This window comes from Leptopilina heterotoma, unplaced genomic scaffold, assembly GCF_015476425.1.
Source record: "Leptopilina heterotoma isolate Lh14 unplaced genomic scaffold, ASM1547642v1 Lhet_6, whole genome shotgun sequence".
Taxonomy (NCBI): Eukaryota; Metazoa; Arthropoda; class Insecta; order Hymenoptera; family Figitidae; genus Leptopilina; species Leptopilina heterotoma.
In genome coordinates, this window is record NW_025111137.1 from 3,517,320 (window position 1) to 3,533,488 (window position 16,169).

At 25.4% G+C, this 16,169-nt stretch overlaps 1 protein-coding gene across 8 annotated transcripts in view; it reads right to left on the bottom strand.

Moving 5' to 3' along the window:
- Positions 1-2,150: 2,150 nt before the first annotated feature.
- Positions 2,151-16,169, bottom strand: part of LOC122509202 — a 46,109-nt gene continuing 32,090 nt past the window's right edge. For all 8 annotated transcript variants that reach the window (XM_043623053.1, XM_043623051.1, XM_043623052.1 and 5 more), the window contains 5 exons: positions 15,289-15,526; positions 14,860-15,161; positions 10,983-12,184; positions 6,209-8,254; positions 2,151-3,800 (listed from right to left, as the gene is read on the bottom strand). In XM_043623053.1, the coding sequence (XP_043478988.1) occupies positions 3,629-3,800; positions 6,209-8,254; positions 10,983-12,184; positions 14,860-15,161; positions 15,289-15,526 (3,960 nt within the window). In that variant the 3' untranslated portion in view covers positions 2,151-3,628. The remainder of the gene's footprint in view (positions 3,801-6,208; positions 8,255-10,982; positions 12,185-14,859; positions 15,162-15,288; positions 15,527-16,169) is intronic.

Below are 16,169 nucleotides of genomic sequence, written 5' to 3' on the forward strand. Positions count from 1 at the left end.
AATAAAAACCAATTCAAGAATTCAATTATTTTCAGAAATAATTAAATAAATTGTCAATTTACTGAAAATCATTGAATTCTTTGTAAAATATTTATAACAAAATTTGAAAGTAATTGAATTCATTTCAAGAATTTTATCAACATTTTTTTCAATAAATGAATTCTTTTGAGAAAATTTAATTAAAAATGTATTGAAAATAATTTAATTCTTGACAAGATTTTTTTATTAAAATTCATTAAAATAATTGAATTGCTTTGAAGAATTTATTTCAATTTTCTTGGAAATGAAGGAATTTTTTAAAAATAATTTTTACTGAAAATTTTGAAAATAATTGAATTTTTCAGAAGAATTTTATTATTTACAAAAATAATTGAATTGTTTCGAAGAACTTTATTATTTATAAAAAAAATTGAATTCTTGAGGAGGATTTTACAATTCATAAAATTAATTGAATTGTTACGAAGAATTTTATCTGAATTTTTGAAAATAATTGAATTCTTTCGAGGAATTTTATTAAAAACTTTGAAAATAATGATTTTTTAAAAAGAATTTTATCAAACTTGTTGAAAATAATTGAATTTATATTAAAATTCTTGAAAATAATCGAATTCAATTAAAATCTTTAAAAATAATTTTATTCTTTCGAGAAATTTTATTCAAATTATAGTGGAAATAATTGAATTGCTCTAAAGAGTTTTATTATTCATGAGAATAATTAAATTCTTGCAATAAATTTTATTAAAATTTTTGAATAGTAATTTACATTTTAAATCTGTAATCATTCAAAAATTGATGTTTATTTTTGAAAATATAAAATTTTATAATTTACAAAATAATAAGAAAAGGAATATCGCGTTTCGCGCGCGTATCATTTGATAGTAATAATGATAATAGTCAATAATTTTCTTCCTCAAAAAACGGAAAAAAATAATTTTCACCTTCAGAAAACGCAATAAAAATAATTATCTTCTTAAAAAAAGCAGCAAATTTTTTCAAATTTTTTATTTAGAAACATTTTAAATAACAATAAATCTCAAATAAGGTTTCATTAACTGAAATTTTTGATACCTAATATTTCTATTGCTTGTGGAAAAATTAATAATAATTAATTATTTATTTACAAAAAATTTAAGTTTTAAATAATTTCCTTTAAAAGTAAAAATTAGGTTTTTGAAGAAATTGTAAAAAAGTATTTACAGTTTTTTTTCTATAAAACTTTTTGCAAATATTTAAATAATTTAAAAACTTATAAGAACGTTATTAAAGGAAATATTTGAATTATCAAAAAATTGCAAGTAAATATTTGGAAAATAATTGAATTTAAATAAATTTTATTTAAAAATTCTTAAAATAAATGAATTCTTAAGAATTTTATACAAAAATTTTTAAAATAATATTTGAATTTGAAAAGAAATTTAGTTAAAACTTCTAAAAATAATTAAATTAACAAAATTTTAAAAATTTTAAAAACAATTGAATTTTTAAGACTTTTAGTTTAAAATTATAAAAATAATTAAAATTTCAAGACTTTTAGTTCAAAATGTTGAAAATAATTGAATTTATAAAATAATTACGATAGAATTATGGAAAATAATTGAATTAAAAAAAATTTAATACCGAATTCAAAAAATAATGAAATTGTTTTTAGTTATATTCAAACTTTTTTGAATAATTGAACTTTTTAAGAATTTTAATTCAAAATGTTTAAAGTAATGGAACCCTTTAAAAAAATATTGGAAAATTAAGGAAGATAATTGAACTTTTTATGGATTTTAATTAAAAACTCTTAAAATAGTAAAATTTAAAAAATTTAATTTAAAAACTTTAAAAATAATTCAATTTTTAAAAAGTTTTAGTTAACAACTCTAAAAATAATTGAATTTTTAAAAAGCTTTTGTTAAAAACTCTAAAAATAATTAAGTTATAATCAAAATTAAAATAAAATAAATCATTAAAGTTTTAAATTCAATTTTTGCTTCTAAAAATTATCATTTTTATAATTGAACTCCCCTTGAATTTTTTAATATCAAAAGCAGGAAAAAAGTTAAAATTCAGTCTGAAAATTAGAGAAAAACAAAATCAAATTTTTGTGATAATCCTGATAATTGAAAAAAGATTTGACTAAACGAAAAATAAATTCAATTTTAATATAGGTATTGACGTTTTATTTGTGTAAACATATACATTATATTATTTATTATTTACGCATTAATAAATGTCATCCAAGGCAGATGTGTATCCAGCGATATTTTTTTTAAGTGTGAAATATATATGAATTATATATATTTCTCCGATATACGCAGATCAACATGTTAAGCAACAGAAAATTCCTCTAATGATCATAACATTTGTTTTTTTTCTTTTGGTAATTTTAAATGTATGTATATTCGATTAATGTTATTTATTGTTAAATTGCCTTCTTTTAAACAGATAAAAAAATTGTTCGACATTGAATAGAACATTTAAAAAAGCGTTTTTAAAATAATTTTTTAAAAAATCAAAATTAATAATTCACTTGTTTGATAACATCACAAAAATTGCTTTTTCCTTCATCGACTAATAATTTACATCAAAAGAAAAAAAAATAGAAAAAAAGAGTTAAAAATAAAAATTTTCTATTTGAAAAAAATGAAAAAATAAAATTTACAAAAAAATTTTTTCTTTTTAAAATTAAGTCGACGTAAAGCGAAATATACATCAGAATAGAAAATAATCTCCCGATACTCTGTGCGCAAAAAAAAAGCAATAATAGTATAGAAATTGCCTTTCTCGTTTTAAAAAACATTTGATAAATCTTTGTAACAAAAATTCTTTTTCCTCTCGCACATCCGCATTAATATTCTTAATAAACTTACGAACCTATTTGCTATGATCACAGTTACATTTATATCTGTTATTTATATGATATCTGTATTATAATGATTTTTACTCGACGTCAAATTTTTTTTTATCTTCTTCTTCATCTTCTTTTTCCACCCTTTATATAATCGCAATCATTTTTTTTAAACCAGCGTCGCTACAATTATACTGTATAGAATTTTTTTTTATGTACAACTCTGAGGATTATAAATAATGTATGTTCAAACTTATTAAATACATTTCTGGTTCGAGAGCCTATGACTAGCAGTATCTCTATTTTCCTCTTATTAATTATTAATAATCAATAATAATACTACTGCAGTTTTTTTTCAATATATAAACGAAGCGTTCAATCTCTTTTGAAAATCTTTTTTAAACATTAGAAGGTAACTAAGTTGACTATCTTATTTTTAAATTAAAAAAAACAACAACAAAAATATACTTGATTCTCTTTCATACACTATACATGCATACTCTTCCTCTTTGCATGTGTTATCTTCTTTTTCACACATTTTTTTCAATTAAAACATTTAAAATTGAAAAATTAACAAAATAAAAGATGATTTTTTTATATTTAAAAAGCGTCGAAATTTCCTAGAATTCAAAATCAAGGGAGTTATTAGTGGAGAAAACTGGATTAATTTTGAATTCTAGGAAATGGATTGAAATTTCCCTTCTTTTTTTTTGGTTTTTGAGAGAAAATTTACTTTTTCTTTTAGTAATCGAATTTTTGTTGATTGATCGTCGAAAGGCGATATCAAGCCATGGGTTAGGTTTGTATTGCATGGACACACGTCCTCGGTACTAGACCCTTTCGCTCTCCGCGTGCACATAATAACCATTTATTGTCAACTTCCAAAATGACTTTTAATTTTTCGCCTTCGCTGAATGCAAGGTGTCCATCGTCCGATGAATATCTATGAGTCAAAGTTCGCACCAATCTGGAGAAAAGAATTTTTATTTAGAAATTTCTTTCATTTTTTCAACTCCTTAAGATTTAGTTACTCTTTAGACAAAGTGAATTTTCAAACTAAAATTCTACACTCCTAAATCAATTATTTTTAGTAATTTCCCAATTAATGTTTTTGAAGAATTGAATTATTTTATGCAATATTTCGATTATTTGAAAGTTTTTAAATTAATTTTTCTTAAATAATTATATTTAGTTAAATAAATTAAATAAATTAAATAATAATTCTAAAATTCAAAATGATTTGAATGTAAATATTTCTAAACTAGAATAACTACGCGTCCTAATTTTCTCATCAGATTTAAATTTATATAAATAAATCTGCAAATGGCTTCAAAAATTTTAATTAGAGTTTTTATGAATAATTAAATTCTTTTCACGAGTTTCTTTAAATTTTTTAAAAATAATGTTTTTTTAAAAATAATTTTAATTAAAAATTTGGAAAATAATTGAATTAAAACAAAGAATTTTTTCAATTTTTTAAAATAATCTTGTCTGTTCTTTTTAAAGAAATTTTAATTCAATTTTTTTTAAAGAAACTTGAATTCTTAAAAAAATTGTATTAAATTGATTGAAAACTTTTTGAAATTAAATTAACGATGATTTAATTTCTTAAAAAATTTCATGCAAGGTTTTTGAATAATAGAATTAAAAAAATTTCATTTCATATAGTAATTAGAAAATTTAAGTTTTAAATTATATTTTTAAAGAAATAGTAGTAAAAAATTAATAATATAAGTTGAATATTATTTAAAAATATAATTAAATTTCGAGAAATAATTGAATTTTCGAAGAACTTTGACTTAGAATTAATAAAAAAATTGAAATTCTCAATAATTATGCTATAAAATTATAATAAATAATTGAATTTTCAAAAATATTAGTTCAAAATTCGAAAAGTATGTATTCACAATTTTTTTTCTACAAAAGTTTTTGCAAATATTTAAATAATTTAAAAACTTATATGAATATTAAAGAAAATATTTTAATTATCAAAGAATTTCAGGTAAAAATTTGGAAAATAATTGAATTTCAATAAATTTTATTTAAAAATTCTAAAAATAATTGAATTTTCAATAATTTTATATAAAAATTTTTAAAATAATAATTGAATTTTAAAAGAAATTTAGTTAAAACTTCTAAGAATAATTAAATTAACAAATTTTTTTTTAAATTCTAAAAGTAATTGAATATTCAAGGCTTTTAGTTCTAAGTATTGAAAATAATTGAATTTTTAAAATAATTATGATAAAATTATGGAAATTAATTAAGTTTCAACAATTTCATATGCAATTAAGAAAATAATTATTTTTTTAGTTATATTAAAATTTTTGCAAGTATACTTGATTTTTCTAAGGATTTTGATTCAAAATTTTCAAAATAATTGAATACTTTAAAAAATTATTTTAAAAATTTAGGAAGATATAATTGAACTCTTAAATAATTTTAGTTAAAAATTCTAAAAATAATTATATTTAAAAAATGTTATTTAAATTTTAAAAACAATTGAATTTTGAAGATATTTAATTAACAATTTTGTAAACAATTGCAATTTCAAGACTTTTAGTTTTAAATTATGAAAATAATTAAAATTTCAAGACATTTAGTTCAAAATTTTTAAAATAATTGAATTTTTAAAATATGTATGTACTATAAAATTATGAAAAATAATCAAAAGATTTTAGTTGAAAGTTAAAAAATTTTTTTAAAAATTTTTAATTTTCAAGAAATTTTTATAAAAATTTTTAAAATTATAATTGAATTTTAATTACAATGCAAAATTTCTTTCAAGATATTTTTTTGAAATATTTGAATAATGATAAAACATTTTATATAAACTTTTCAAAATAATTGAATTCCTTGAGAAAAATTTTCCTCTTTATAAAAATAATTGAATTGTAGCGAAGAATTTGATAAATTATGAAAAATCTTGCTACGAATTTTATTAGAATTTTCGAAAATAATTGAGGCCTTGGATCCAATAACTCGCCCGACGCTCGAAGGCACGCGCTAATACCAGTCGGGTAGCAGTGAGTGGCCCAGAGGCGCTCACTGCTCACTGACTGGCAGTTGCGCGTTCCTCCGAGCGTCGGGCGAGTTATTGGATCCAAGGCCTCAATTGAATTTTTTCGAGGAATTTAATTGTATTGAAAATAATTGAATAATTGCTAAAAATTTTACCTTTTTGTAAAAATAATTGAATTGTATCGAAGAATTTGATTAAAAGATTAGAAAATAATTGAATTCTTGCGAAGAATTTTATTAAAAAAACTTATTTCAAATATAAAAGTATTTGAAATATTCGAATATTAATTTCGAATTTATAGTGAAATGCAAAATGGTAAAAACTATAAAAGTGGTAATTAATGAAAAACCTACTTTGGCGTCTGTTTAACTGGAGTGTTTCTGGTGATAACAGCAGACGTTGGTCTCGGTAAAGACGTGGATGCCGCTCTTCTATGAGGTGAAACCATCGCCTTATCCTTAACCATTCCGTACGTCTTATAAGGCAGAGAACTCGGCCTCGTTAGATGCGTTTTTCCATTATTCACCATCTCCTGGTCAACGCGACTCGTTCTTTTCGTCACGTCCCTGTCACGCGAGTCCGGCTTCTTCGGTAGAGTCTTTGGCACCTGTATGGGCGTCTTCTTTAATGCAGGAATTCCCGACACTGGCGATTTGCCATTCTTCCCTGTTCCACTCGTTAAATTTGACGTTCTAATTGGCGACGTCAAGAGTCGTGGAATTTTCGATTTTCCAATACTCGTCGGCGTTCGATTAGGCGACGACTGCGGTGGCACAATTTGCTGCTCCTCCTTACCCAGCACCATTTCCCATTTTTCCTGTAATTTCCGAAATTTCACATCGGCCGGAATTGCCGCTCCCTCATCATCGTCATCAACTCTTGTCTCTGGACTTCGCAATCGTGAATGTCCCTTCCCCGATGCTCTATTCAATGGCGAGTGCTCCAAACTGTCTGTATATTCCTCCGAATCCTCAGAGCCTATTCTATCGAAATGGAATTTCGAACTCAGAGGCAAGTGACTCCAACGTTTCTTCGCTTCTGCTTTCTGATCTCGACTCTTCTCATCGAATCCATAATTAATGCAGGATTTTGGTCGGGCTTTTCGCGGACTTTCTTGGTTCTCAGTGCGAAACACGTTGTTCTTGGAATGTGTGTTCCTGCCGAAACTGTTGTGCAGTTGACGATACTGATAGAGGAGATCGAGTTGGAATGGACAGAAGGCGAGTGGTTGGAGAATGTCGAGAAGGGCGTCAATCACTTCCCTGGATTGACCGCAGGAGAGCGCTCGCACGAATAAACTGTTGTTGTTGTAATGCTTGCGGAGAATTGATTCCCGAGTGCAGAGATAAGCGAACCATGCGTCTAAAGCGCGGAGATTCAGTAGACCAAAAACAAAAGCGTGAAATTTGAGCATTCCTTCGGTTATCAGATCCTCGCTGTTGATCTTCTGGACGAGCTCGTTTAGCGTTTTGGTGAGGGGTCCTTGCTGTGAGGAGGCTTCGACAACTTGCCAGACGCTATTCGCCATGGGTCCGAATGTAGAGTTTAATTGTGGTTTTAGATCGTCGGACATTATGGCGTAGAGCGGTGGACAGAGATTTTGTAAACAGATTTGTGAACAATCGTTTTCGCCGTAAGTTTGCCGTGTGTGTGTCGTTAGCGCCGGCTCCGTGTGCCAGTATTTCAAAAGTAGATCGACCGCCTTCTTCACGGGCCACATTAATTTTTTCTTCTCATTCAAATCAAAATTCCTCGAGTCCGTCTCGTCTGCCTCTTTCCCTTCGGTGAACAAATCATCCAAATACTTTCTCTGACCAGTGGCAAAACTCACAGTCTTCTTCTGCGATTCGCCCATGTCTATCGTTTTCAGCAGATCTTTATTCATTCGCAATGCGAGGAATTTACGAACGTAGGATCTTAATTTCACTTCAGAGTCCTCGTCACCGTCGCTACTTTGCGATGAGAATCCGCTGCGTTTCAAAAATTCTTCCAATTGCTTAACATCCTCCTCGCTACTGTCCATCGATCGATCGTCGACCCGATCGACCATCTCCTTCAGTCTCTCGATTTGAAATCTCTCCTCGATCTCGTCCACGTCCTTGTCCGAATCGTCTACTCGCTCATTTCGCAAAATATGAAGATCGTTATTTATATAGTAAGGTTCGGGCATTGACAGACGTTTGTTCGTCTCCAAGCACTTGTCCTCAACTTCCTCGACATCGCCCATCTCGAACATGCTACATCTCTTTGTCACTTTGTTCTTGCGTAAAATACTCCTTGGCAATGGTGGTCTAGGTGGAACTTTACCGATGCAATCACTTGAATCCTTCTCGCCGTGAGGCAAAGAGTTCGATCTCTTCGGAAGGGTTGGACCCGCCACTCCCTTCTGTATTCCGTACCTGAAAAAATTCCCAATAAAAAAGTCAATATACTGCAGTAAAAAATCTAGAATATTATATTTCATTTGGAAAAGAAATTTAATTTCAATTTTTTTTATTGTTAAGCATAAATAAAATAAGCATTTTTGAATTTTCCCAGAATTTTTTACGAAACATTGTCAACTCATTAGTAAGACCCTTCACTAAAAAAAAATAATTGCAAATAATAATAAAATAAGCAACTTTCGACAGGGTTGCCACAAAATTTTAATTTTGTTTTTCCCTGATTTCCAGACAAAATTTTTACTTTTTCCCTGACCCTAAAGAACATTAATGACTTGTTTTCAAAATAAATATTTCATCATTATTATTTTTCTATAGGAATTAAGATTCTCAAATTCAATAACTTATGAGAATATTATTATAAAACATGAAGAAAACGAGTCTTCGACTCGATTTCCTCATGTTTTATAATAAATTTAAGATGACAGAGTGATAAAATCATTATTTTATATCATAAGAATATTGTAATTATAAATTCAAATTTTCAAAGATTTTAATTTTAATTAACCCTTTTCGAAATTCAATTATTTCTAAAAATTCACGCTATAATGCTTTTAATATTCAATTGTAATTTAAAATTTTAAGTGAAATTCATATTTTAATCAATTTTTAATAGAAAATTTCCCGAGAATTCAATTATTTAAATACAAAAATAAATAATTTATACAATTATTTGATATTTCTTAAAATTGAATTTTTATGAAGAATTTTATCAAAATTTTTAATAATAATTGAATTCTCTCGGCGAATTTAAAAAAAAATTGTAAGAATAAATGCAATTTTCAATCATTTCATTTAAAATTGTATAAAAAATAACTGAAATTCTGCGATAAGTTTTGTTATTTATGAAAATAATTGAATTCTTGCAACAAATTTTAATAAACATCTTTTTAAAAGAATTGAATTCCTGTGAAGAATTTTATTTGTGAAAATAATTGAATTCCGGAGAAAAATATTATTATTTATGAAAATAATTAATTTCTTGTGAAGAATTCTATTCAAATTTTTTTTTAAAATAATTGAATTTTTCAGAATTTTTAAAAAAATTTTAAAAATAATTAAATTCCATCTAGAAATTTCATTAAAAAATTAAAAATAATTGAAATCTCAAGAAAAAATTTATTATTTATGAAAATAATTGATTTCTAGAGAAGAATTTTATTCAAATTTTTTTAAATAATTGAATTTCTATAAAAAAAATATATTATTTGAGAAAATAATTGAATTCTTAAGAAGAATTGTATTGAAAATAATTAAATTGTATAGGAAAATTTTATTAAAATTGCAATTTTTTTAACTAAATCTTGTAAAGAATTTTGTCGAAATTTTTAAAAATAATAGAACTTTTAAAATAATTTTATTTAAATTTTTCGAAATAATTGAATTTCTCAGAACTATTATTTTTAATTCTCTGAATATATTTGAATTCTTTGCAGAAAAATTGAAAAGTAATTAAATTTTCTGTTAAATTTCCATTGGAATTTTGTTTAAGTAATAGAATTCGTTTGGAAAATTTTATTAAAATAGTAGACATTAAAAATAATTGAATTAAGGAAAATTTTTGAAAATAATTGCAATTTTGCCAAGAATTCTATTAAATTTTTTGAAAATAATAGAATTTTGGAGAAGAATTTTATTATTTATAAAGATAATTGAAATTTTGACGAGAATTTTTTTTTTTATTATTAAAATTTTAGAAAATAATTAAATTCTTTTGAAAAATTTGATAACGAATTAAGATAAAAATTGAATTTTTTCATGAAATTTTATTAAAAATAATTGAATTTTTGCAAATATTTTACTATTGAAATAAATAATTGAATTTTTTAAAGATTTTACTATTTCAAGAAATAATTGAACTATTTTGAAGGATGTATTAAAATTTTGGAAAATAATTGTATTCTTTCGTAAAATTTTATTGCAATTTTCTTGAAAATAATTAAATTTTTGCAAAAAATTGTACTATTTACAAAAATAATCAAATTCCTAAAAATAATTTTATTATTTATGGAAATAATTAAATGTTTTCTTAAAATTTGTATTAAATTTTTTTTTTAAATTCATTCTTGTCGGAAATAGAAAAAATTTTTGAAGGTTTTTTTTTTGAAAGTTTTGTATTAGATATAGTGGCAGTTTCATAGTTTACGAAGCTAAATTTGGTGTGAATTCATCATTAAAAGATAACAGAAAAAAATAGGGGAAATTTAGGGGAAATTTTCAAAATTGGGTACGTTTAGGGTCCAAAATTAAAAAAGGGGACTTTTAGGGAAATAGAGGACAGACTGTGAAGCCTGCAGTTTCTTTAATCAAATGACAAATTAAAATTATTTTTTGATGGATCAAAAAAATAATTTTTTTAAATTTGAGTAAAATTTTTAAATTATTGAATATTAAAAAGCAAAATATGGAAAATTCAAGGACAAAAGTTCAAAATCCAGGACATTTCAGGATATTTTTTCAAATGCCAGGAATTCCAGGACTTTAAGGACCAGTAGACACCCTGAGTCAGCAAAATTCAGAATTTTCTTATAAATTCTAAAAATTTAATTTTTTTCAGTACTATTATTAAAAATCCCCGACTTTTCCCTAATTTCCCTGACTTTTCCCTGAATTCCCTGACATGTGTCAACCCTGGAGATATCTATAAATAGTAAAATTTAAGTGACTTTAACACTAAAATTCTTACCTGTTTGTAATTTCCTGACTAGTTTCCGAACTCGCGCTATCGTATCGATAGAGATAAAGTGGATTAGCAGCGCTTGTGAAAGTCTGCTGATTAGTGGATGAATCCGTGAGAAGAGTTGAAGATCCCCTATAGCCAGAAGATGGTTGAGTGGCTGTGCTACTGCTCGACGATACATTATTCACAATCTCGCTGATGACACGTCGCCTGGACTTCATCGGCGGTGACAAGCAGAAAAGCGGCTTTCTCACATCCTCGCCAAGTTTGATATGTTTCGGAACTTCCGGTACGTCGTGTAAAATTCTCCTGTAATCATTCGGCAACAGAAAAGTAAGTGACTCCCAATCTTTGACGTGCGAGAATCCCTTCTGCTTCAGTGCATCAATATCATTACACGAGAATGGTCTACTCGACTTCTTCCAAGTTTTCTCCTTGTTGAAATTATGCGGCTTGAGAGCGACATTCTCGAATTTCTCATTCGAACTATTCAGAAAAGAAAGATCCGGTAGTGTGTAGTTTGGATAGACAACGTAGACGGACTTTTTGTCCGTTTCCTGATTGTTGGTCTTCTCGGGAATTGAATAGACGAGGGAAGTTTGAACAGAATTGTCCTCGACTTGAGTGATTGCTTGAATTCCCATTGTCCTCGAGTATCGCTTCTCCTGAGTGGTTTCGCTCCACGCATTTTTTGGACGTCGCTCAACTTCGGAGTGACTGTCGAGCGCTGATGATGATTTTGTGGTGCTTTCGGTTAAATCTACGTTCGAAGTGTTTGATGATTCTTTGCGTCCAGAAGTTTGGCTGGATATTTGCTTTGGAATGTCGCTGAAATTGTCAGTTTGAGTCTCTGATCCGCTGTAATTCTCCGTTTTCACCCAGTTGATTGTGAAATCATTTTCCGTGAGTTCCTGTCGCTCGGAATTGTTAATGTTATGCCGTTGAATTTGTGTATTCGTACCGCTGTCACTGTTACTCGTTGGCCAACCATTTTCACTTACTGAATCTGATTGATCGAGAGTTAAACTCATTCCCTCGGCGCTCATGCTCTTTTGCTTCATAAATAATTTCACCAGACTCATGTTGTGCAGCTTCTTTGCTGATGAAACATTGCCGCCACTGTCGGAACTCTCCTCCGTCACAGAACGACTCATCACTGAACCGGAACTTTGTAGGGCGCCTGTATGATTGCTCGATGCAGAATCCACCTGGAAAAATGAAGAACAAAAATTCAATCTTTACAAGGAAGAAATCATTTTTTTATACTCCCTATGCAACAAAAGGTTACTTTTCCTAACGCAGTTCTCGGATAGTATGACTTTTTGCACTTTTTCCAACTACTAACAAAAAAGATTCTTATTTTTAACTTATTTTACAAAAATGTGAGAATTTTTCGACTTTTCTTACAAATATTTCAACAAAAACCATTTTTTGGTATTAAATGCAACTAAGTTGCATTTAAAATAAGTTACTAACTTATTTCAATTTAAATAGTGTGAAAAATAACTACAGGGTTACCACAAAAATTTAATTTTGTTTTTCCGTGACTTTTCCCTGATTTTCATACATAATTTTGACTTTTTCTCTCAGTGAATATTCCGATTCACTTTAAAAACGATCAGATACTCAAAAAATTTCTTTAATTGTAAAATTATTCGAAAAAATTTATAATTTCTTTTTTAAATAAATATTTAATCATTATTATTGTTTCATAGGAATTAAGTTTTTCAAAATTTTCAAATTAAAACCTTATTGAAATTCAACAACTTTAAAAAAAATATTTTTTATGAAATATGAAATACTTAAATTTACAAGTATTTTAATTTGAAACCTTTTCAAAATTCAATTATTTTTAAAAATTCAAGCTAAAATAATTTTAATATTCAATTATTAGAATATAAATTTTTAAATAAAATTCATTTTTAAATCATAATTTTTATTAAAAAATTCTACGAGAATTTAATTATTTAAATACAAAAAAAAAATAATTTCTTGAATAATTAATTATTTCTTAGAATTCAATTCTCATAAAGAATTTTACCAACAAATTTTAAAATAATTGAATTTTTTCGACGAATTATAATAAAATTTTTAAGAATAATTACAGTTTTCGAGGAATTTGATTAAAATTGTTTTAAAAATAATTGAAATTCTGCGACGAGTTTTATTATTTATGAAAATAAATTGAATTCCTAAAAAGAATTTTATTATTCAAGAAAATAAATGAATCTGTGTTAAACATTTTATTATTTATAAAAAATATGGAATTATTGCGAAGAAATTTATAATGAAATTAGTAAATAATTAAATTCCTGTGAAATTTATATTATTCATCAAAATAATTAAATGTTTGCGTAGAATTTTATTAAAAATTTTTTTTAAATAAATAAATTCTTTTGGAAAATTTTATTAAATTAGTAGATATTGAAAATCATTGAATTAAGAACATTTTTTTGAAAATAATTGAATTTTTGCTAACAATTTTATTAAAATTTTAAAAAATAATTGAATTTTGGAGAAGAATTTTATTATTGATAAAAATAATTGAAATTTTGACGAGAATTTTTTTAAGCTTTTAAACATGATTGAATCTCTGCGACGAGTTTTATTACTTTTGAAAATATTTAATTGAGTTTCGTCAATCAGTTACAAAAGTGTCCAAAATTCAATTTTTTAAAATGTTTTTAACTAAAATTTTTCTATAAATCCATTATTTCTCATAATTAATTAATTAAATATTAAGAAATTTAACTAATTTCAGAAGCTTTTGAATTTTAGTAAAATTTTAGAAAATAATTGAATTCTTTTGGAAAATTTTATAACGAATTAAGATAAAAATTGAATTTTTTCGAGAAATTTCATTTAAAAATAATAATTGAATTGAATTTTTGTAAAAAATTTAACTATTTATAAAAATAATTTAATTTTGCAAAGATTTTACTATTTCAAAAAGTAATTTAACTATTTCGAAGGATTTATTAAAATTTTAGAAAATAATTGAATTCTTTTGTGAAATTTTATTAAAATTTTGTTGAAAATTATTGAGTTTTTGCAAAAAATGTATTATTTAGAAAAAGAATTTAATTTTTTTTAAGTATTTTTCATTAAATTTTCTTTCTTATTATAAAGAATTTTATTAACATTTTTCAAAATAATAAATTTTTTTTGTGAAGAATTTTATCAAAACTGTTTAAAATAATTGAATTCATGAAGAAATAATTTTATCAAAATTTGTCAAAGTTTTTGAGTTTTTGCGAAGAATTTTATTAAAATTTTCGAAAATAATTGAATTTCTGCAATCATTTGTAACTTCTCCGAAATTCAATTATTTAAGTGTTTTTGACTAAAATTCTTCTATAAATCCATTATTATTTCTAATAATTAATAGTTCGTTAAAATTTCTAATTAAATGCATTCAAAATTGAAATTTTATAAAATTTCAAATTGAAACCTTTTAAAGTTGATCTATTTATGAAAATTGTAAACGCAACTCTTTTAAAATTTATATAATTTTAAAATAAATACTTAAATATATAAATAAATAAATTTTGAAATATTTAAGTAAAATTATTCATTAAATAATTTCTAAGTAATAATTTTATGATAGTTCTTCAAGAATTAAATTATTTAAAAAGAAATTATTGTCAGAAATAGAAAAAATTGAAGGTTTCTTGGTAATTTTATAGTCTAGGAGGCAAACCAAAATAACACAAAAATTCAAAATTTTTTTATGAATTCTAAAAATTAAATTTTTTTCAGTACTTTTAATAAAAATCCCTGACTTTTTCCTGAATTCCCTGACCTATGGTAACCCTGAATTAGTTTTCTTCTTTAGAAGCATGTGAAGAAGATTAGAAAGATAAGAAAAAAATTGCAAACTCACGGAGAAATTTAGGGGTACATTCGCTTGCTGAAGTTCATGGGTCCTGGATAAATCCGGCAGACTCTGGCTCCGCTTAGCATTGCCCAGAAGAATGTTTCCAGTTCCTTGCAAGAAATTTGGAATAGTATTATTATTTCCAGATGGATGTCGTGTCATGGCTTTATTGATGGACGAATGTTTCAGATTACTCCAGGTTGTGTAAATTTTTGAATCGGAACATGCCATAGATAAATTTAAGATATTTTTTAAATCCAACGTTTTATCACTATAAGTCACTGGTGCTTCGTACACTTTTTGCTTGTCTGAAAATAGAAGCATGAAAGCTATTTGCGTGTTTTTTTTGTGGCAAAGGCAGATGGTGCAAAAAACAAATATTTTTTTTTATTTCTTTTTTTAATTGCAAAAAAAAGAAGAAAAAAATTAACTCACCATGACCATCGAAGTCCTGTGAACCGTCCGAGTACATGGTGATACTGCCCTCGAAAGCAATTGTGTAGTTGTTTTTGTTATTTGTCTGACATGTGAGCAACATATCCTCGCAATCCAGCGAGTCGACACTATAACTTCCACCCGGTGGCAATACTGGTGTTTCTTTCACCGGGGAAAACAACAGCGAAGACTTACAGATCGATATTGTATCCGTTGTAGAGCAAGCTGATTCTTCTCCCTTTTGGAAAATTTAATTTCTTTTTAATTCTATTTTCCACAAATGATTTACAATTTTTTTTTTTTTTTAATAACACAAAAAGTAGAAATTTTTAAATTCCTTTCAACTTGCTGTTAGAAATTTCCAAATCCATTATTGGATTAAATTTCAATTATTAGAAATATTGGAAATTTAAGGGCAAATTATACTTTGACCTTTCACAATGATTAATAAATCATTGTCAAAGGTCAAAGTATAATTCCTTTATTGAATAATGTGTGTATCAAAAACACTATCAATAAATCATTAATGTTTAATTTTAATTATTTTCTTAAATTACAGTAATTAATATTGAAAACATGCAAATTTGCGTAAGCGATGCCATGCAATGTCAAAACTATCAAACTCGTTAATTTATACAATTCAATTGTGACAGTTTCTGAAAAAATTTAATGCTGTAAAAAAAACCCGATGCTTCATTTCTTATTATTATGCCAATCAAAATTTAAAAATTCAATTATTAACTAATTTATTAATTAATTATAAATATTCAATGTTTTCAAAAACTGTAATATAATTCTTCGCACGAATTAAATTATTTTAATAAAATTCTTTATGAGAAAGAAAATTTAATTAAAATACTTGAAAAAAATTTAATTACCTA